This window comes from Zingiber officinale, chromosome 5A (assembly GCF_018446385.1).
Source record: "Zingiber officinale cultivar Zhangliang chromosome 5A, Zo_v1.1, whole genome shotgun sequence".
NCBI lineage: Eukaryota > Viridiplantae > Streptophyta > Magnoliopsida > Zingiberales > Zingiberaceae > Zingiber > Zingiber officinale.
The window spans coordinates 137,440,416-137,463,881 of record NC_055994.1 but is presented as its reverse complement, the minus strand read 5'-3'; the positions used below and the strand labels follow the sequence as shown (position 1 = coordinate 137,463,881).

The following is a 23,466-nucleotide window of genomic DNA, read 5'->3' as shown; positions in this document are numbered from 1 at the left end:
TTATTGGGCCTTTTGATTTATCGAGCTAAATATCACCTTTTGATAAGTTAAAGAAATAAATACTAAATATATGTGCTTGTTATTATATTAGGATTAAGAGCACACACTTCCATAATAACTAAGGTTTTGTTCTTTTATTAAGTCAGTATAAAAAGAATTTACCTTAAATGGTCCTACTCAATACACTTAGAGTGTACTAGTGTAATTTATTAGTCAAGATAAACCAATACATAATTACACTACGACTATTCCAATGGTTTGTTCCTTTCCATCTCAGTCGTGAGCTACTGTTTATAATTTATAAAGAACCGATAACATAACCTTCTGTGTGTGACACCACACACCATGTTATCTACAATATAAATTAATTGAACAACTACACTTAGCATATAAATGTAGACATTTTGACCAATGTGATTCTTTATTTCAAAACAAATATTTACAAAAGCTAGGCTTTTAGTATACACTTTAACAAAATTCAATTAGCTCTGTTGTCCACTTGATCAGTCTTCCGGACGCCTCCGGATTGAGGAGGACTCTGCTCAGCAAACTGTTAGTCATCACTATGATGGTATGAGCGAGGAAATACGGTCGGAGCCTCCGAGCGGCAAGGACTAGAGCAAAGGAGAGTTTCTCTAGACCGGTGTAGCAGGATTCAACATCTTTTAATATATGGCTTAAGAAGTACACAGACTGTTCCTCGCCGTCCGACCTTACAATTGCCGAGCCAACAGCATGCTCGGTGGAGGATAGATAAATCCTCAGGGGCTCACCGACGACCGGCTTGGCTAACACTGGCAAGGAACTGAGATAAGTTTTGAGCTCTCCGAACGCCCGGTCACATTCCTCATCCCATTGGAACTTTGTGACTTGACGCAAGATCTTGAAAACAGGTAGGCTCTGGTCGGCAAACTTCAAGATGAACCTTGATAAAGACGTTATCCGTCCGGTCAGACGCTGAGCCTCCCTCAAGTTTCTGGGCGACTGCATATCCTGGAGCGCTTTGACCTTGCTCGGGTTGGCCTCGATGCCTCGCTCAGTAACAATGTATCCCAAGCCCACTTTTTGCGCCGAACAGACACTTCTGGGGGTTGAGCTTGATTCCGTACGTCCGTAGTGTCTGGCAGGTCTCCCTTATATCTACGCAGAGATCAGTGGCTCGGAGGGACTTAATTAGTATATCATCTACATATACCTCCATGTTGCGCCCGATCTGCTGACGAAACACATTGTTCATAAGCCTTTGATAGGTCGCTCCGGCGTTCTTCAGGCCGAATGACATTACGTTGTAGCAATAGGTGTCGTCTGCCGTGATAAAGCTAACCTTCTTCTGATCCTCTCTCGCTAGCGGCACCTAGGGTTGTAATCGAGTCGAGCCGAGCTCGAGCTCATGCCAGCTTGAGCTCAAGAAAACTGCATAGGCTCGAGCTCGACTCAAGCTTGATCGAGCTTGTGAGTTTAAGCTCGAGCTCAAGTCGAGCTCGAGTCGACTTGAGCTTGACTTGGAAAAATAAATAAAAAACATGTCCCAGTGGAGATTTGAACCGTAGACCTCAAATACACCAAATGATATGCTCTAGCCATAAACTCATCCTTAACTTATTCTTTATTTTAAAAGTAATGATAATTTTAATTATTAAAATATTAAATTAACCTGGCTCGATAAGGCTCGACGAGCCCTTGAGCCAGTGTTAAATGAGCTCGAGCTCGGCTCGAATGTTAAACGAGCCGGTTGAAGCTCAGCTCGAGCTCGGTTCGAGCTCGAGTCGAGCTTTGACCGAGATGCTCGCGAGCGGCTCAGCTCATTTGCACCCCTACACCTTGTGGTACCCCTGGTGCGCATCTAGCATGTATATCAGCTCGCACCCGACGGTTGAGTCCACCATCTGATTGATTCGGGATAGCGGATAAAAGTCCTTCGGACATGCTTTGTTCAGGTTCCATAAATCAATGCAGACCCTCCACTTGTTGTTTGGCTTGGAGACGAGCACTACGTTCGCGAGCCAGCTCGGGAACTGAACCTCATGTATATGGCCGGCCTCAAGGACCTTTTCCACCTCTGCTCGGATAATCTAGTTCTGCTTGGCGCTAAAGTCTCTCTTCCGTTGTTTCACTGGTCGGGCGTCCGGTCGGACGTGGAGCTTGTGCTGAGCTAGCTTGGGGAAATACCCGGCAATTCGTGCGTCGATCATGCGATGACATCGCGGTTTTGTTGAAGGCATTTGATGAGCTCTTTTTTCTGCTCCCCTTCCAAGTCGGATGCTATGAAGGTGGTGGCCTCCGGTCGACCAGGATGAATCTACACCTCCTCTTTCTCTTAATAAACTAAAAATAGGAGGCTTCTCGATTATAGCGTTACCTCGATCCGAGGAGTCTTCTGTGCGGCTTTGGATTCGGCTCGCACCATCTCCACATAGCAGCACCGAGCTGCTAGCTGGTCCCCTTGGACCTCTCCTACCTGGTCATCAACAGAGAATTTCACTTTCTGGCAAAAAGTTGAGACGACCGCTCGAAACTCATTGAGGGCGAGGCGCCCCAGGATCACGTTGTAAGCGGATGGGGCGTCTACCATGATAAAGTTAGTGGTCCGCGTCCTCCGGAGCGGCTCCTCCCCCAGTGATATAGCTAGTCTGGTCTGTCCGACCGGCAGAACCTTGTTTCCGGTGAACCCGTACAGTGGGATTGTCATGGGTGACGGCTCGACTCTGTCAATCTGGAGCTAGTCAAACGCCTTCTTGAAAATGATGTTGACCGAGCTGCCTATATCAATGAATATACGATGAATAATGTAATTAGCTATTACCGCTCTGATGATGAGGGTGTCGTCGTGCGACACTTCAACTCCCTCAAGATCTCTCGGGCCGAAGCTAATCTTGGGCCTGTTCGCCCTCTCTTGGCTGCAGCCTACAGCGTGGATCCTCAACTGCTGGACATGTGATTTTCTGGCTCGGTTAGAATCGCCGCCGGTCGGTCCTCCGGCGATAATGTTGATTTCACCCCAAGCGGCGTTACTCCTGTTCTCCTCCTCCCGAGTGGTTGGTCGACCACTCTCGTGTGAGGCCCGGGGATGATCGTGCCTCCTTGGCTGATGCTGTTGTTACTCGGGTGAATGTCTGCCCCCCTCTCGTCACCCAACGCGGTGCTGCCTATATCGTCGGTCGGGGGAAGGAGATCGGCGGTGGTAGCTTCTGGGGACGGCTGAGTGACTGCTGGAACTCCTCGGCAGTCGCATGTGTTGTGGGTGGCTAACTGGTGGAAGGTACAGAACATGGGCGTCCACAACTTTCCCTTCGGCCTCGGTCGTTCGGCAGCCACGTGTTGGACGATATGTGGCTTGGCCTCGTAATGCTGTCAGGCCCCCTTAGCTCGGGGCCCTCTAGGGGGTTGGTGGCTGATAGGTGGCCTCCTTTCAGTCGGCACGGATGGTTCTGGCGGCACCTCCTTCCTTCTAGCCGCTTGTGTTTTCTCCACGTTGATGTATTCGCTCGTCTTCTTCAGTATATGGTCGTAATCGCGGGGCGACTTTCAAATGAGTGAATGGAAGAAATCCCCATCGACCAGCCCTTGGGTGAAGGCGTGCATCATGGTCTCGGATGAAACTGTCAGAATGTCCATGGCTGCCTGGTTAAATCGTTGGATATAGGTTCGGAGAGTTTCTCTGGGCCCCTGCTTCATGGAGAACAGGTTGACGCTAGTTTTCTAGTAGCGTCTGCTGCTTGCGAAGTGGTGGAGGAACACCATATGGAAGTCCTTAAAACTCCGAATCAATCCGTCCGACAACCTCTGGAACCATCATTGCGCCGAGTCGGACAGGGTAGTGAGGAACCCCCGACACTTAACTCCGTCAGTGTATTGATGTACAGTAGCGGTGTTATCGAACTTACCAAGATAGTCGCCCAGGTCAGTCGAACCACTGTATTCTTTAATCGTCAGGGGGGCATAGTGCCTCAGGAGCGAATCTTGCAGAATCGCCTCTGAGAACTGGCGATTGATCCGCTCGGGAGAAGAATCGGTCCGAGGCGCCTTGCCTTTCTTGACGTCCCGCGCGGGCGCTTCATCGGCTGACAATCCTTGGTTGGCCTGTGCGAGTTCAGAGGGGGTCTGGAATAGGGCCCGATGGAAGGGAATTGGCGCAGGTGGTGCATCTCCTAGCGTGTCGGTCTGCCATTTGTTCTGCGCCCAAATAGAAAATTGTTCCGGTCAATCTTCCAACACCGATCGGCCACCCGATGCCGAGGTGGCCTGCTGCGCAAGCCACTCGGCTTGTGCCCTCTTCTATTACTTCACTATTTTTGCCGCTTGTGCTTGGATGAGTGCGTCGAGTTCTTCTGGAGAGAGCGTTACGGTGTGTGAGCGTCCAACTTCCTCCATCTTCTCGGCTCGAATTTAGGTGCGTTCCCATAGACGGCGTCAATTTGATCATGTCCGAGTGCTGAGTCGACGGTCGCTAGGCACGTGGTGCTCTCGTTGATTCCGCGCAGTCCTGTGAGTGACGTAGACCTTCGGTGAGAACCTGCAAGCACAAAACCGAGCCGGGAAGGGGTTCCCGGCGACAACCCTCCGACGCTCAAGTCAGCCTCCGACAGCAAGAAATCAAAGTAGAATGACGAAAATTGTAGCTATAGTGATGAATCGCGCATACCTCCATCGAAATCTGGGGGTCCTTATATAGGGCTCCCTGAAGGCACGTGCATGCTTACCAAGACATGCACGCTTATCAAAGCATACCTGCAATGAGTGTGTCAGAAAAACACGTCTGACACCATACCTTAACAGACCGGTCATATCCCTGACATGACAGTGGAAACTTTCACCGTACGATTCTCTACCTGACCATACCGCCAACCATGCTGTTTGTCGATGACACTTTCCCCGAATAAGATATTCCCTCCTGCTCTTCTTGTCGTCTGCGAAGTTGAGCGGGGAGTTTGCTCAGCCGAGCGGGGATTCTGCTCGGCCCCTGAGCATCGGAAACTCAGCGTTGAGCTAGGCTGTCGCACTGTCGCTCGGGCAGGTACGCCGATTGCCTAACCAGGCACTGGATGTTAACCATGTTGACTCTGATTCCCACGTGTTATTGGCTGCTCTACCATCTGGGTCCCACTTTACCATCGGATTATATAGTAAAATAAAAAGTCTACGATAACTTAGATTGGCCCACGGGTTACTCATCTAGTTAACAAAAAAATTATTCATGAAGTAAAATAAATTTAACACCTATTAATCAAAAAAAGAAATACAAGCTAAGAAAGCTTATTACAAATACTTTTACATTGGTGTTCAACATTGATGTTACAAAATTTAAGTTGTGTTAAAACTAATGTAAAATGGCGCTAAGCCCGTTGTGGTATTAAATGAACGTGAAATGGCGTTAAGTCTGAGACGATATTTAACAGCAATGAACGTGGTCAACTCTCAACGTGTTCAAAGATATACGTGTTGTAATAGTGAGATTTGGAGTTTGAATCTTGATAAAATTGAAATAAATATTTTTTTGGATGTATTAATCATTATTCTAAAAGTTAATAGTCATCCATGATTTATCTCCTCTGTATTTACCTTGGGACGAATTGACAAAAACACTAAGAGCAAATGTATTAATCTTTTATCACAGTATTCAAAAATATACGCATAAACGCACCAAAAAACCATGAGAGGGTCGTCTTTTATTAAAAACAATTAAAATTTTAAATTTTAAAATTAAAAATCAATAAATTAAATTAAATTAAATTAGTGATATATTTTTATGAGATTAAAATTTAAAAAAAAAAACTAAACAGCTAGTTTACGGTTAGTAAATTCACATGAGTAGTTAATGGTTATTTCAATAAAAAAAAATCATCTATTAATATTTATCATCTTACACAACAGTCACATAACGATAATGAAAAGTGATGAACCGCACAACTCGCCCAAAACTCAAACCAAGGATTTCATAATTATCTTCTAACAAATTCTAAATTAGGTGACGATCATGTGCGTTGGTCCATTAACTTCGTACTAACATAGTTAAATATATTTAGTCACAATATAATAACCATCCTTAAATTAGTACTTTATAATTTTTTGCGTTTAATTTATATATTAGTTTTTAAGTTTATGCAAGTGTGAGTACTCCTTCATTTCAAATTTATAATAATATTTTTATTTTAATTTATAATAACATTTTAATTTTAAATAAATGACACTCATAAAATAAGAAAAAAAATATTTTACATAATAAATATATTTTAAAATATAATTATTTGTTTTAAATAATAATAATTTAAATTATGTAAATAAAATTAAAATTAAAATTATATTTATTTAATATAAAATAAAAATAAAAATAAAGTTGAACGAGTGTAGAGCGAGACACATAAGTATTAATATTAAAATAAATGTAAAAAAAATGAATATATTAATATAATATGTACGTAGCATGTCGCCTCTATAAAAATGAGGATTAATGTTAAAAATAAATATGAGAGAATGAAAGTATTAATATAATATGTATGCGATATGTGAACCTCATGTGTTTTTGATAAGCTGTTGTGTTATAACATTCACCAATATGAAAGTCCTAATTATAAATCAATCTATTAATTCCAATTGCAGCAATGCACTATAAAAAAGTAACTAAGTATGCTCTTAGCTCTGATGAACACAAGAGAAGTGTCAAGGGATCTCAAGGATTATTCAAGGTGCATGAATGAATGACTATTTTAGTATTTCCTCAACTCGCAGATCAATCCAAGCCCGTCCCTAGTCAACCCGTGCCGGTCACAGACCTAAGTGGGTTGGCCTGTCTTAATCCACCTTTAAATTAATTGATAATATTTTAATCGAATCCATATAAATTGTTTGACTGAACGGATCAATCCGATAAATCTTATTTAAATAATTAAATTGATGGCTATATCCATGATGGGCGTACAGACTAACATTTCAATGTTGCTATAACATTTGCACAAGTAAAATCCTATTAAGCTTAGTTAACACTATTTTATAGCAACTATCAATCGTAATTGATATAACATATGCATAAATGAGATTTTATTCCGGTGTGTAACGGCAAGACATTTGCCACAAAATCCAAAATGAGATAAGGGCAGATTTACGGTGGATTTTCGATAGTAAAGATCGAATGTTGATGAAATGCCGCTCGCATAGTATCACGATTCAAAATCTAAACGAGATGAGGACAGGGTTTACTGTAAGTTTTCTATAAATATCTCATATTAATTTTGATAAAATCAACTAAGTTAAGTTAGACTCTACATATTTAATATCTTACATTTGAATGTGCAAAAATTTAGAAACGCAAGAAGTCGAGTGGAAGATGCGACGGACTAGAATGATAACATGGGAATAGAGTCAACGGATTCAATATATCTGAAGGACGAGAAGCTGCGGGAGAATACATCGGTAGAGCGAAAAGGATGTGTACGACGCTTCCAAGGGACGAAAAGCCGAAGAGGATGTCTACTCGAGAAGAAAAGACCGGAGTTGGGTTCGAGTAAGTTCAACTCTAGATGGTCGAAAAATCACCCAAGCGACCGAAGCGGAAGACCGGACAAAGTTAACCTAAGTTGACCAATTTACCTTGTTCGGGTGCCCGGACCACTTTGGTACCTAACGGACACCTTGTCGCAGTGGATCAACTTCAAGTCCATGTCAATAATAGTCTGGGTGCCTAGAGATGATCTAAGCGCCCAAGAGTGAATAAATGCTTATCCCTTTACTGTTGCGAATCTAATTGGGACGACTTGCTAGGTGACCAACTGGGAGCACTTGGATCGTGTCACATTATCAAATGGTCACTTTGACTAGTAGTAAGATGCTCAAGATTTCAAACAATACTTTTGTATTTTAAATTTTTTATTTAATTTATATTTTATGTACTTTCAATTTGTGTAAGAGACTTCTCTTTCTCTACATATGATGAAAGAAGAATTTTATTATTATTTTCAATGTCTTACATTAATAATCTCTCCAATTATAATCGAATAAAATCCTGTGGCCTCTCTATTTCTATGCAATTTATTTTTGTTTTTATAATAAATGTTTTTTAATTTAAACTCGAAAGTTTTGTCAAGCATACGTTTGTTATTATAGGCGATTCATCTCTTTCTTACCTGCCGTCACAGAACCAACATTTTCGGCTGTCCAAATAAACAAAAATTAACATTGATTTTTTTTTTTTTTTTTTTTTTTTTGAAGGTATAGGTACAATGTGGACTAGAGTACAACAAAGAGAGTCGGACTGCCCGCACCTCTCGGACTCGAGACGTGCATCTTGAGCGGGAATTGGCGGATTGAGCAGAAACTCAGCCGGTAGGGAAGTGCTGGCCATGGAAATTCATACTCTACTTATTAATTAGTCCGGAGTTTTGTTTCTTATATGGTGAAAAATGATTAGTTTGTCCTTAGTATTCTTATTAATTTGTCTCTAAATAATAGGGAGAAGATAGTGGCTACTAATCATTAATATAGATAGTTAAAGAATGGAGAATGACATATTAAAAAATGTCAAATTTCAACTATAAAATCTCATGTGGCAATAGAATACAGTTGTACATTTACGTACTAATGAATACAAGAAACACTTATAAATCATAATTGCTATAATACGTGTCACTCTATCTGAAAGTTGAAAAGATGATTAATTGGGAATGTGACTTTAGTAATTGGAAAAAAACTTCACATTATCCAATATAAACCAAGAGTGTTAGTGTCGGATTAGGAAAGAGATCCTCGACGTTGGTCTTCCGATCCTCAAATTAGTCTTCGATTCCATGGAGAAGAATAGTAAAAATAAACAGTATCTTAAAGCGTGTAGAATAATAAAGCATCGTATATATCTATCTGTGGATAGAGACATCCTTTTTGCTACTACTGTAGCATTATGTACATGCATCCCAAAATATATGCATGTTTTTCAAAACGTCATAAGAAAAGATAAGTCGAAAAGTGTCTCTGACATCTTTTCTTCAAAAGAGTACAGTAAAATATATATGTGGTGTTGGGACCTTGACATTCGCAAGAGAGGGTGAATAACGTCTTACCCAAAACGTCGTTTCCTACAATGGTTAGTAAGCATAACGAAATACAAAAACAAAAACTAACAATAGAAAGCAAACATAACACGTTGATTTAACGTAGTTTGGAGATAAAGCTCATACTCCACAGTTGTCCGTAAGGTGGATGATCCCGATCCGTCAGTGGATGATTCCTCTGAAAACTTTCGAGTTTCGGCTAGCTCACATAGCTCCTTGTGGGTGGAGAAACCTCGCCACAATCTCGTACAAGCATGCTAGATCACTTGGGCACTTAGAGACTCTAATTAGGGTTAACCGCCACTAATTTCGTCAACCTTGGTCAAGCACCCCCAGCTTTATTAAATAGAGTTGGGAGGAAAACACCTATTATTTTTCCCGCCACCAATCGACTAGTACAACCATTAGTCAACTAATCCTAAGTGAAATTCGACCGTTACAAGTCAATGGTTGACTGCTACAGTACTGTTACAGTAACGCTATTGTAAAATCCTAATCCTAGGATTTAACCCCCAAGTACATTCACTCAGCACTCGTTCTCGCCCGACCAACCTAGACTTAGCATTCTAGTCTCCTCTATCAGCTTGCGTCCCTCGGATGTCTCCCTATTCTTCACGTCTTGCCTTCTGGAGCTTCCATCGGTCTTGTCATTGTTATTGAGTCTTCCTTTACCAAGAGGTTGTGCCTCCGGACTTCATCCATTGCTAAGTCACACTTAAACTTACGTTGCCAAGACTACATACTTGGACTTACACCGCTAAAGCTCATCCTTGGACTTTCCTCTATTGCCAATATCACACTTGGGCTTTCCTTGTTATACCTATATCATGTACACTCACAATGCATATCAAATACAATAATAAATGTAACTTAAACCTTTGCTCAAACATCAAAACCTAGGACACATAGATTGCTCCAACATGTGGATCTCATTATAGGCCGACCGGAGACTGTTCGACCGAGACATCACTAGCTCAACCGTACAAATGGGGTATCGATCTGTTCTTCACTCGACCATACTATTGTCGGAGAGGCGTATTACGCCCGATCAGGCCTCAGGTCAGATCTGCTATTGCGGTCAATCGAATAACTTAGTGTTTGACTCTTAACCTTGGACGTAAGTGTTGAGGACGACTGCTCGGACGATCTGATCGACCTTTTACGTCCAATTAGCTCCGATGGCTTGCTCTACCAACTTTGCCAGATCAACACTATGTGATCTCATAGTCCACCCAGTTCTATAATTTTGACTATTTAACTTTATCTCCATATCAACCAATGTTTACTATTTTGATTCACTTCGGGACGTCATCTTTATCGAGGAGGGATTCTCTGGTTCGCAAATTACGGATCAAAGGATGATTTATTTTTTTAGATCTTTGATTTGCATGGACCCCACCTATTTAAAGGTGGAGTCTATCCAAATTAACGGTTCTCATGCGAGGGACCATCTCCTGATCTATAATTTACGGTAAATGGAGTCTATCTAAATTAACGGTTTTTATGCAAAAGATCATCTCCTGATCTATAATTTACAGATCAGAGGATTCGTGATCTTTATCAGCGTATCAACCTGGATAAATGATTTATTTTTTATGCATCGGATTAGGCGAGCAGTAATTCGGATAATGTTCAAAATGGAATGGGCGTGTTGTTTTAATAATTAATAATAAAAAAAACTCCCATAAAAAGGATGCGCTTTTGATTTATATCCAAATTTCCGTGGAGTTACTAAATATAATAAGTATTTCATTTGATAAGAAATTTGTCGTATTTCAATCATCATTTTAAAATCATGAAAGGGCATTTGTCGTATATATAATTATTATAATATATGCAATCATGTTAAATTTAAATTAATACTAGTTGATAATATTTTGTAATAGTTATAAAATAGTAAGGGCTATAGGTTGGCCAATAGTAATATTATAGTAATTATAAATTATAATAATTATTTTTTTTATCAAATAAATTATAATTATTATAATATATATAGATAAGTGGCTTAATTTTCATGTATTAGATTGGTCAAGTAAGAATAATTACGAAGAGATGATTTAGATAAAAAAATTTAAAACTGACAAGTCTAATGTACCAAGTTTTCAATATTTCTATAGGATCGGATCCTCTGATCCTCTTATCCTAGGTCGTTCTTAGACCGGGATAAGGGATAAGAGATTGATGGGAGGTAATGTCCCTTATTTATTAACAGGTGGAGATTTATTATTTTCTATCAACATAAAGATTGGATCATGAATTGATTTAATTTTTACAAATCTTTTCCTAGGTAGAAAAAGATCTATCATATGCCGTTTTATTTTACTTGATAAAAAAGTTACTTTCGAGAGTTGAATTAAAAAAAGATGAGTTTATTATTCTAATGATTAATAAAAAAGGGAAGCCCCATAAAAACATACGCATTAAATACAATAAATAAATACACATGAAAAGTCAATAAATAAATACACATGAAAAGTCGTTCTAAATTTGTAATATTTTAATTGTCATTTTACATCATAATAATAATAATAATAATAATAATAATAATAATAATAATAATAATAATAAATATGACCTCTATTAGTTAATTTTAATAAAACATATAAAATTAAATTAGGTTTATATTTTTTTTCTTTTCACATTAAAAATAATTTTAAGATATATTATTAAATTTTTATGATTATATTTTATAAAAAATATACACTTTTATGGTTCTTTTTAATTTCATATCTTATTATTGATAATATCAAGTTTCTATAAATATATTGGGTAAGTAACATTAAAAAGTATACCTTTCTTAGATTTTAGCTAAGATCAAATGCAATATCTGTTATTATCTATTATTATCAGTTTAATATATGATATAAATAATTAAATTAATTTTTTATAAGAGAGAGTTTATTATAGCAATTTGTTACTGGGGTTCTCAAGTGTCGCCCTTACGTTTCACTACTGCATGACCTTAGCGTACCCTAACCAAGTCCAATTTAAGGCTTGAGTATTAATTTATATGTATTTATGTATTATATTATATATGCAAACATTTATACTCCGATTTGGCTCTCCGTGTTACAAGCAATACCTTGCTATGGTATGTTGTGCTTTAAGTTCCATTTTCTATCTGCCAAAGAATTATGCAAGCTTGTGCTAACTTCCGGTGGAATGATATACATGACAAAAAGGAAGTACACGGAGATGTGGGATGAGCAGGTAGTGTGCACAAATTGGTCAATATATAATCGTAGGATCGAAAAAAATTTAGATATCTCTACGATAAAATGATATTATCCACTTTGTGCCTAAGCCCTTCATGGTTTTGCTCTTGGGTTCTCCCCAAAAGATCTCATGTCAATAGAGATATATTTTTCTCTTATAAACTCATGATCTTTCCCATGTGTTTTCAATGTGGGATTATGTTTGCAACCTTACAACCCCAACACAATCAGATATGGGTATCTCTCGGAGACAGACACCATAAACCCCCCTCCGTTTCAATCTTATCATCTCACTTAATCGTAGTGAAAAATTCTTTAGAGACTTCAAATTCCACTTAAGGTTTGAATTTTTTGTGGCGAGCATCCAAAGATATTATTCCCACAACAAAAAATCTTAAAGCTAAGCATGTTCCGTTTGATGGTTTTTGCACTTTATGTAAGTCTCATGATGGGTCCACTAGTCACTGTATTTTTTTTATCCAGTAGTTCGAAGTGTATGGAAATGCACCTAGTTTTGAAGCTATCTTAGCAAGGCTAGTATGACTTCTTTTGTGGATTGCGGCATCTACCTAGCCATGATGGTTTCAAAGGATGAGTTCGAACTATTTGCAAGGATGTGTTGGACAACATGGGGAGAAATATGTAAATAAAATTATAATAAATTGGGTGCTTACGATGTTGAGGTATTCCGGGAGTCTAACTTGTCTGGAGAAATACTATACCCTTTGATAAAAGTAAACTCTAAACGAATTTGGAAATCTCTCGATCCTAACCAAGTTCAGCTAGATGTGGATGCGGGTTATAATGAGTTCACGGGCTATAATGAGGTCAGGAACCTTTTTAGTATTGGAGTATCTAGATGTGGATGCGAGATATGATGATGTTAAGAACCATTTTAGTGTTGGAGCAGCTAGATGTGGATGTGGGCTAATGTTGGAATAATTGTTCGAGATTGGCATGGACAAGTTTTGGTTGCTAAGGCGAAAGCTATTTGGGACTTGGAGTCGGTGAAGGGTATGGAGTTGACAATGATTCAGTATAGATTCCATGAATTTATGTGCTCGCTTGAATATGCAAAATATTTATATCTATTCAGATTCCCTATAGTCGATTCAAACTGATCCGGAGATAAGGTAGGACCCCGTTCCGCAGAAGGTCATTGCCATACTGGAGGTCAAAGTCACGGTGGTCACGGGCCTCCTGTCATCGTTCGATCGGGTAACCCACTTGCTCGATCAGAATAAGGAATGTCTGATCCGACATTATCATAGCTCGACCACACACCGAGCTTCCGACGCTCAGAGAACCAAAGTAGTGGCAAAACAGAAACCAAACGACTATCCTGCTCGGACTTACATCAGGTCTCGAAACCAGCATACGACCTTCAAAGCACGACCTCCCGTTCGTCGCAATAAGGAGCCCGAGCGGCGGAGAGACGGCCGAGCGGCCATTCCGCTCAGCTCGAAGACAGCAGGACGACTAGGCGGTCCTCCCGCTCGCCCCAGAACAGATAAATTAGGGATCTTGCGATATCCTTTTGGGAACTCGTGCCACCAACAGACGGCATTGTTGGCGGCATAAACAGGTGGAGGATCGTACAGCGGAAGTTTCCATTGTTATGTCAGAGATATGCTCGGGTCATTAAGGTATGGTGTTAGAGACGCTTTTCTGACATGTATTTTTCAGGGGAAGTCTTGAGAAGCGTGCACGCATCGAGGAGTGTACACGCGCTCCCCCGGAGTCCTATATAAAGGGCACCAAGCTTCAATGAAGGTATGAAATCTTTACTGTAGTTACTGTTATTCTGCTTCTATGCTTCCTCGCTTACACATCGTCGGAGACTAACTTGAGTGTCGAAGGATAATCGCCGAGGAACCCCTCCCTGGCTCGGCACCGACACTGCTGTGGTTGTAGGTCTCTCTGACTCGGAATTCATCAATAGTCAATAGAAACATCACGTCCTCCAGCATCCATAGTCTTAACTCTCGGATAGGATCACCAACAATACCACAATTCACAGAAATCTAGGTTCAGGTGGTGTGCTTAAAAATTAAATCTTTATTTACTATCCTAAATTTTATGTTCCTTACTCATATGAGAAAGACAGCTATTATTAATATTGCTCACTTATTAATTAAAAAAGTTTTCTCTTCTTCTTCGATATTCGAATAGTAGAAAAATTCTTATACTACTTGGTTATGTCTCAACTTATCTCCTTAACGAATGCCGTTTAGCTAAAAAAGAGTCTATGTGCTAAAATTTATAAAATTACTAAATAGTAAATACAATAAATAATGTCACAATGAAAAGTCCAATTGCTATTAGGAAAACGTCAAGGCCGCATAAACCGCATAAAAGCCATCCAGAATTTTACACGCACACGGAAAACATGCGGGGAAGTTGATGAACGCAGAAAGATCTCGTTTAATTTACGCTCCAAATCGGCGATCATCGGACGGTCAGTACTCACTTCAATTTTTCCACTCATCCCATCCGCCACCTTTCAATCGGACGGATAGTATAAGGTTAACGATCCGATGCATTCCAGGTAGATCGTTCTTATCCGTTAGATCATGAGTAGGTATTACTTGGCCCGGATTCGCTAGGTAGGTGGGTTACAATAGGAAAGTTCCAAAACCAATCGTTATTTCAATTAAACCTCTCTCTCCTGACGTAGTGACGTGCCTGGCCACCGCCACTATCTCTCCTGACGTAGTGACGTGCCTGGCCACCGCCACTATCTCTCCTGACGTAGTGACGTGCCTGGCCACCGCCACTATTTCTTTCTCCTGCGGAGTGCTCTGGATTAGAAGCAGAGGAGAAGCGGCTTCTTCTGTAGGGTTCCGATCTCTGTCCGGGAGTTGTCGGCGAAGAGGCGGAGGCGATGAACGCGGTAAAGGCCGCCGTCGGGGACGCCCTTATAACGTTCGTCTGGATGTTTTGCATCTCCGCCCTGGGCGTCGCCACCTTCGTCATCAAGGCCGCGTTCCAGATCCACGGCGAGGCTTTCTCCCTACTCGTCACCAGCTCCCTCGTATTCGTCATTGTTTTCGTCTTCAATGCCATCGCCGACGCCTTGGGCGGCGCCAGCTTTAACCCCACCGGCAACGCCGCGTTCTACGCGGCGGGATTCGGAGACGACTCCCTCATCTCCATGGCCATCCGCTTCCCTGCCCAAGTAGTGTTTGATCTCGCGCTCCGTCTCGATTTCGCTGGTGGATCGAGTGCCTTGATGTATTTTGCGTGTTTTTTTCTCAGGCAGCCGGGGCGATCGGTGGGCTCTTGGCCCTCTATGAGGTAATGCCGCCGGAGTACAAGAACATGCTAGTCGGGCCTTATTTGAAGGTGGATTTGCATACGGGGGCCATCGCCGAGGGTGTCCTTACATTCGTCATCTCTGTGGCCGTGCTTTGTATCGTCTTCAAGGGGCCTCGGAGCGCATTAGTGAAGACATTGATGATCACCATCTGCACCCTTGGGGTCATTATTGCCGGAAACGGTTACACTGGGCCGTCCATGAATCCTGCAAATGTAAGCGCCCCTGACTTCTTTGTTACCTCCCTCCTCCTGCCCCTCTCGGAGTGTACTGCTATTCCTAGGTCTTTGAATTTCTCTTAAATCTATATTAAGATATATTTCTACTCAATTCTTACTAAATTACATAGATTTGGACACTGAATCTAGAGGGATATATAATGAAATATACTGTGCTTTTAACAAACCAATCATATAAGGGTAGCATGGAGTATTATTTTGTAAAAGAAAAAGGGAAAAGAAAAAAAAAAAGGGTGAGGAAGAGGGCATCTTCCATCAAGTGGCCTCCCACATTAAGTGTGATCTTTTCAGCATTCAGCAAAGTAGAACTTTTATTGCCAAAGAATGATCCTTTAAGTATTGGTAGATTAAGGCTTACAACCAATGTACAACTTAGCTTCTTATGGTTTATTATCAATTTCTCCTATTATTCCTGTTTATGTTATTGATAACATGGGCAAAAAATCATTATGATTCTTCGTATTGTCACAAATCTGCAACCAAGTAGTTGCATAATCATTCACAAATCTGCTTTAATGGAATTCACTAAACATAATGCTAGATTATATACTTGAAGGAGTTTTAGTGATATGTAATTATGACATTATGATTGTTTTCTCAAAGTAATTGGTCTGTGGAAAATTATATATATATATATATATTTTTAGTTTTCTGTTTCCATAAAACTGAATTTGAAAATTGAAATATAAAATAAAAAACTTTTCCCATCAACTTTTTGACACCACTGTGTAATATATTTATATTTCGGCAGAAGATGTTTGATGTTTCTGAAATGAAAAGGAAAATACTATGATAAATGTTGAGAAATGAAAAATGAAAAAAAAAAAAAATCGATTGTTTCCTTCACCAAACAAAGCTTCAGCATCAGTGGGTTTGATTGAGTGTAAATGGGAACTGAGTACTCTATCTCAAATCAATATGGTAACTTCTTTTTTCTAATTGACTTTATTTCAGAAATCTTATTGATAAATCTAGATTCCTAGTTTGAGTAAGATTGACTTGTGAATCATCAATTTATTTTAAATTTCTATGAACTATATGTGTGTGAATTTGAGTGATCTAGTGATACCATACTAAAACCTCGGTATAACACTCTGATTATGTTACTTTTTGCAAATCTAATGAGTACATTGGCATCACCATTACAGCTGCAGGCTACCTCTATACCCCCTTCCATTATAAATGCAATGTTTCTATGTCAGTATCTAGCAGTAGTTAAATTGCTGATCAATCATAAAAAAAAAAAATGATGTTGGAGTTATATCCTCATTGATCATTGGAAGATGATAAAAATATATGGACAAAACCTTTCAGCACTTATGCTTAAATGAAGTAATTAGATACCATCGAGTGGGAACAAAAGGGTGTGGACCCAATGCCACATTGAAAACAAATAAAGATGCTAATACGGGCCTCATCAGAACAGCTGTTAGATTTCTGAACTGGCTGTATGAAACATTGCTCTATTCTATGCATTGGTAAACAAATGTGCTCACCTATTTTGTTTTCGGAAAAAAATACTTCTCGATCCCATTCTACATGACAGTATATGATGATCTTTGTATATGTTCAATTTGGATAACTAGCATTTCTCTTACAAAGATAAATCCATTTACTTACCACTTCTTGCTTGCTATGTATTATAATTTGACTTATGAGGTTCTTCTAATGCACAGGCATTTGGCTGGGCTTATGTCAACAATCGCCATAATACGTGGGAACAATTCTATGTCTACTGGATCTTCCCTTTCATTGGTGCTATTGCTGCAGGTTGGTTATTCAGAATCGTCTTCCCCCCTCGCTCACCAGTGAAGGCTAAAAAGGCATGAAGACTGAAGGGACCAAATTATTTCGGATCGTTTAAGATTAAAATAAGTTTGTTAAAACAATAAGTTAGTTGGCGATTCTGCCAATGTTTGGACATTTTATATTGAAATTAAGGCAGTGGATAGATTGGTCCAACTGTATCGAGAATTTATTCATTTCAATACATTTATGCCTTTCTTTGTCAAAATTATAGAACTGGACAATTTTTTTTATAATCCAGATATCCAATTCTTAGATATAACTAATGTGACCAGCTCACTTGAAGTTTGATTTAGTGATCTTACTGACCAATCACATTTTGCAAATGAAAGCTTTAGAAATGTTGACATTGGTCCATTTGCTCTTGGTGAGTGAAGTTTCGGTAGGTTGAGGACTCAAACTGGGGCGGAATTAAAATTTATTTTACAGGGGGGCTGAATCCACCTTGCACAGGCATCCATTACTGTTGCAACCGATCGCATGCGCTGACGCACTTCAACGTGTCCTTTTGGGTGGGAAGAAGGACGGGGAGGAGATGGAAGATGGAAGGCCTGGAGCTCAGGTTGACTCCATTTCTCCACCAACACCATCATGCTTTATCACCTCTTGCATAAAAGTATGCTGAAGAAGAAGATTCGGAGCTATAAAAGCAGCCCCCACAATCAGGAACCGTCATACTAGGCGGATCCGACGAACTCGGGGAGGAGGAGGGAGGGCTAAAGCCCCTCTTAGCCCCCTCTTTCGGTCCGCCTCTGGACCCAAAGATTGACTTGAATTTAGCAGGATCCGAAGTGGGAGGCTTGTCGAGAAGGTAGCGATGATATAGGACCGATTTTAAGACATATGAGATGAGAATTCGAGAATTTTGATTTTGAGTAGGAGTTTTTTCCCTACTTAGGCGTAAACTTAATTTTGAGAAAGATTAGTCAAGCAAGTCCAGAGATTAAAGTCAATGTGATTCCTTAAAGTCAAGCAAGATTAGTCTACTTATATGTAGGATCACTCGACTGGTTAGTGGTGTTGATTATGTGGTCACAACGGGTTAGTTGTGTTGACTATGTGGTCAATTGATGACTTGTGTTGTTTGAAGAAAAAAAGGTTTTTTGTTTTATGAGTGGTTGATTGGTGTTGGTTTGCTTGATTAATAGTTCGGAGGGTCTAACTACTATATCGTATCTTCTGGGCATAAAACTTCTTATTTTTATTTTAGCACCGAGTATCTAGTTTTTTAACTAACTAATTATGATCGATCAAATCCTATAAAAATTTTCTACCGACTATTAAGATAAATTAAAAACTACTCCTAATAAAGACTCACCTCAACCGTATTTTTAGACCCTCGTTTTCATTGGAGGAAAATCTCCTATAAGACATATATATTTTTTATCATCTGCTTTATTTTTTTACTCGCTATTAAGTTTTTTTGAATAATTGTATTTTAATATTTACTCTAGGAGTGTCAAGGTTATTGGACATTATGCTATATTTTCTAAAGATTATAATTTTAGTATGCTATCAAAATACTCTCTCGTAGTTTCCCACTAAAATATGCTTCTAAAATTTCTTTAATGCCCAATGCTCTAAATAATTCTATTTACAGTTAAAATATCACCTATTTTATGCAAACTAAAAGAAATCATTGTAACATTAATAAAATATTTGAAAAGTCTTAAATCTTTTAGCGTGAATTTGATTCAAAGTATACCTTAATTATCTTATTATCATTTGATTATCAATGGATGCGTTTGGTTAGAAATTATCGTTAATAACTTTAGTAGGTTATTAATAATAAATTTATTTAGTTTAAGTAATCAGTAATTCTTGATAATGTAACATCCTCATTATATCAGCCATTAGAGAATATAATCCGGAATTAGAAAACCTTAGAAGCATTAGGTTTTCCATGATTTCTGGGTGAACAATATTTTTTTTCTAAAATTATCCTTTGAAGCGAGCAAGCTGTGACAGCGAGCAGCATAGGACGAGACTAATGCTATGTTTACTTGGGAGAGCAAAAAGTAAAACTAATGAAAAATTTCCACGGTGAAAAAGTTTATGTTGTTTACTTCATTAAATTAAAAGGGAAGAGAAATATAATCCATCAGTGATCAGTGGATGGTTTTAGAGTCAAAATTGATCATCTCAAAATCGGATGGAAAGCAACGGATGAAAAAAATGACACATGTATCTTTCATTCACAAAATTACACCATATATTAAAAAAAATGACACATATACCTTTTTTAACTCACAAAATTACACCATATACCCTAAAATGACGTATGTGCCCTTTTTCAATTATAAAACTTACACTGCACATATCCACCTTCCTAACAAGTATGCAGAGAAAAAGATTTCTTTCTCTTTTCATTATCTTCCTATGTCTAATTCATCCATCCGTCCACTCATTTAATTTAATATTCTAAAAATTTATTCTAATTAATATTATTAATTTAATTTATTCTAAAAATTTAATTAAATATCCAATTGAACAAAGGGTAATATACTAAATACTAAATTAGATTATAACATTACCTAAATTAAACTAAACAATATTAAAATTATATTTTATTTTTTATAACTTTGATTATGGAATTACCTATTAATCATATAATCAAAGTTATATATATATATATATATATATATATATATATATATATATATATATATATATATAAACACTTAACCAAAAGTACCTCAAATGAAGGAGAATAAAATATAAATTGATTTAATCCTTGAAATACTAATTTTGAGAGAAAAAAAATTTAAGAATTTTTTTTGGTTAACCATGAATCATGTAAAATCTTACACTTTCAAGATAATTACTGATCCTGTTCGAAAATCATAGAGATGACAAGTTGGGAATGTGGCCGTTGCGTTAACTGGATGTAGACTCCGCTCTACTTGCAACACAAGAAATATCAGTACCGAGTCAAGGAAGGGATCTTCGGCATTGACCCTTCGACACTCAAGTCAGTCACCAGAAAGAGGAAAAAGGTGGAGCAATAGTAGGCACAGGCATGAATAGTGAAGAATGCGTGCCTCCGCCGGTATATGGACCCCCTTTATATAGTGTCCTTGTGTGCGACGTGCGCACACACTTCTCTTGGGACATGGGCACATTCTCCAATTAATCGTGAGCACGTTCTCCAATTTGTCCTAGGAAAGAATGTGTCAGGAAAGTGCTTCTGACACTATACCTTAACAGAACTTGCATATCCCTGATAAGACAGTAGAAGCTTTCGTCATACGATCCGTCTGTTGACCATGTCTTGTGTTAGCGATGCTATCTTCCCAAAGGATACATCAGTGATCCATTTGCTCGACTTAGTGGGATAGCCGCTCGGCTAAGTACTCCTCCGCTTGGTTGGACTCAGTTGCTCCTCCGCATGGTGACAAGTCTCGATAGTTTGTTTCCGCCTGACCGGACTAACGCTCTAGTCATACGCACGCTCCTCTGTTTTGTAACGACCGTCTAATGATTTCGGCTGAGCGAACGCTTCACTTGGACCGACACTTTGTCGATCAGGCAAATACATGACCGATCGGCTACTGCTGGAGCGATCCTTTGCCGTTGATCTTTTTGACTTTGACCTTCACGTAAATTGCTACTTCCATCGTTTGTGTTGGTGCAGCGGAGGCCGACAAGAGGGGGGTGAATTGCTGAAAATAAAAATTAAACTATACCCTCCTCGTACTTTCAACTCAATTAGTGCAATAGTGATAAATTAATAAAGCAATAAAAACTAAATAAAGAAATACAGAGAAGATCAGAATTTTAACCTGGTTACAACCAAGAAGGTTGTTAATCCAGGGCAGTAGAAAAAGCGCAGTAGAAAAAGCGCAGTAGAAAAATTCTCCTTCTCTGAAGGCGGAGAAGCCTTTTACACTTTGGAAGCTCAGAACTATTGCTAGGAAACACTACATAGTTGATTGCTTGAGTTGTTGTTGAATTCCTAGCTCCAGGGGCCTTTATATAGGCCCTGGAAATCTTATTCCGAGAGTCCAAGGCGCCTCCAACTCAATCTGCGGATAAAACTTTATCCGCAGCGCAAACGGTCAAACTGGTCTGCTCAAGGCGCCTTAAACAATCCATTCAAGGCGCCTTCAATATGTTTAAGGTGCCTTCAATGTGTTTAAGGCGCCTTCAATGTTCCTGCTACAGTAACTTCCAGCCTCTTTTGACTCCTTTTCTTCTTCACTTTGTCTTCCGAAGCTTCGTTTGTTTGGGTGATTTCGGCCAACCGAAATAGGGCTCACCCGAACCCAATTTCCGGCCTTCTCCTCGAGCAGCCTTCCGTCCCGGCTTCACGTCCCTCGAACGCCGCGCACGCTCTTCACGCCCACCGGAGTACTCTTCCGCAGCTCTCTCGTCCTTCGGACGCACCGAGCCCATCGGCTCCCTTCCCGTGTCGTCCTTCTCGCTAGCTGCGTCTTCCGCTCGACCTCCTGAGCTCCTGCACACTCAGACACAACAGGACCTAACCAACTTGGTTGATCACATCAAAAACTACCACGGGGTCCAACAATCTCCCCCTTTTTTATGTGCATCAACCCAAGTTCAAGTTAGGGTTAAAAATAGACATAAAAAGTAATTTTAAAGAAAAATTACTAAACTAATAAGTTAAGAATAATTTTTGCAATTAGTAAAATTGCAACACTTTTTATAAAAAAATTTAAGTTTTCTCTAACTCCCCCTAAACTTGTACTTTTCTCTCCCCCTTTGATCATAGCAAAAAATGGGGTCTTAAAAATCTTCAAGTAAGATTAAATTTTTTGAAAATTTTCTAAGTTAAAAATGAATTTTTGAAAAAATTGCTAAGTTAAAATGAATTTTCCAAAAAAAAATTCTAAGTAAAAAAAATCCTAAGTAAATGTTCAAATGTTCCAAAAAAAAAAAAATCCAAAAGAAAATTTCTAATTAAAAAAAAAAATTAAGTTAGAATTTTTTTAAAAAAAAAATTCTAAGGAATTTTTGTTTATTTTAACAAATATTTGATAAACTTTCAAAGCATTATTTAATTCTTGTTTAATGCTTTTTCAGAAAGTTAATTAAACATTTTCTTTTAATATTTTAGCTTCCAGGTCGTGACGAGGCACTAGGCCTTCTTGATTATTTGAGCAACAACCACTTCCTTAGACAAAGCTTCCATAAAGAATTTCAATGTTTAATTTTCTCACTGTAAGCTTTTAATTTTTTAAAAAATTAATTAAGCACAGATTTTGGAACCCAATAGAGGTTCCTTCCTACAGGATTATTCAAAAATCTAGGGGGTACATAGTTTCTTGGTATTTTTCTAAGTTGACCTTGATGCTTCCTTATATACCAATTTAATTTACCATAAATTCTTAATTTTGAATTTGGAAATTGATTTAAGCATGCATCAGATTTCAGTTTTTCAATTTCTAATTTCAAATTTTCATTTTCTGATTTTAGATGATCATACATTTCTAACGGGCATGCTCTTGCTAGGTTCAACTTTAGTTCGGCATTCTCTTTTTCTAATTGATGTAACTCTTTAGAAAGAGACTTGATAAATTTAAAAGATTGAGTTGAGGTTAGATTGCGTACCTTACTTACCTGGTCTGGTGACGCTCCCCCTTCATTGCTGCTTTCTTCTTCTGATGTTCCTCCCCCTTCATCGATGCTCATCTCTGAGCTTGAGTCTTTTTCCGGTTGATGGTTCGCCAATAGCGCTAACCCTGAGAATTCTTCGATGTCCGACTCAGAGGTTAACGAATCTGACCAAGTAGCCTTCAGATTCTTGTACTTGGAGGGTTCTGGTTTCTTGTATTTTGGGTTTTCCTTTTCTTTCTCCTTTCTCTTCAATTTTGGGCAGTCCTCCTTGATGT

At 38.9% G+C, this 23,466-nt stretch overlaps 1 protein-coding gene and 1 non-coding gene across 2 annotated transcripts; both read left to right on the top strand.

The window, feature by feature from the left end:
* The first annotated feature begins 11,826 nt into the window (after positions 1-11,826).
* LOC121983414 lies at positions 11,827-12,014 on the top strand. The gene has a single exon (XR_006112482.1). It is a non-coding gene; the product is annotated as a U2 spliceosomal RNA (small nuclear RNA).
* A 2,928-nt stretch (positions 12,015-14,942) lies between these two features.
* On the top strand, positions 14,943-17,789 carry LOC121982034 (aquaporin SIP1-2-like). Its single transcript, XM_042534889.1, has 3 exons — positions 14,943-15,431; positions 15,512-15,784; positions 17,485-17,789. The coding sequence occupies exons 1-3, from the start codon at positions 15,138-15,140 to the stop codon at positions 17,635-17,637; spliced, it is 720 nt and encodes a 239-aa protein (XP_042390823.1). The 5' UTR covers positions 14,943-15,137; the 3' UTR covers positions 17,638-17,789.
* The last annotated feature ends 5,677 nt before the right edge of the window (positions 17,790-23,466 follow it).

Excerpts from the sequence above, each read along its gene's own strand:
- LOC121982034 (XM_042534889.1), top strand. The coding sequence starts at position 15,138 with ATGAACGCGGTAAAGGCCGCCGTCGGGGACGCCCTTATAACGTTCGTC. Across the intron at positions 15,432-15,511 it reads CCATCCGCTTCCCTGCCCAA|GCAGCCGGGGCGATCGGTGG; the intron begins GTAGTGTTTGAT and ends TTTTTTTCTCAG. Across the intron at positions 15,785-17,484 it reads CGTCCATGAATCCTGCAAAT|GCATTTGGCTGGGCTTATGT; the intron begins GTAAGCGCCCCT and ends TCTAATGCACAG.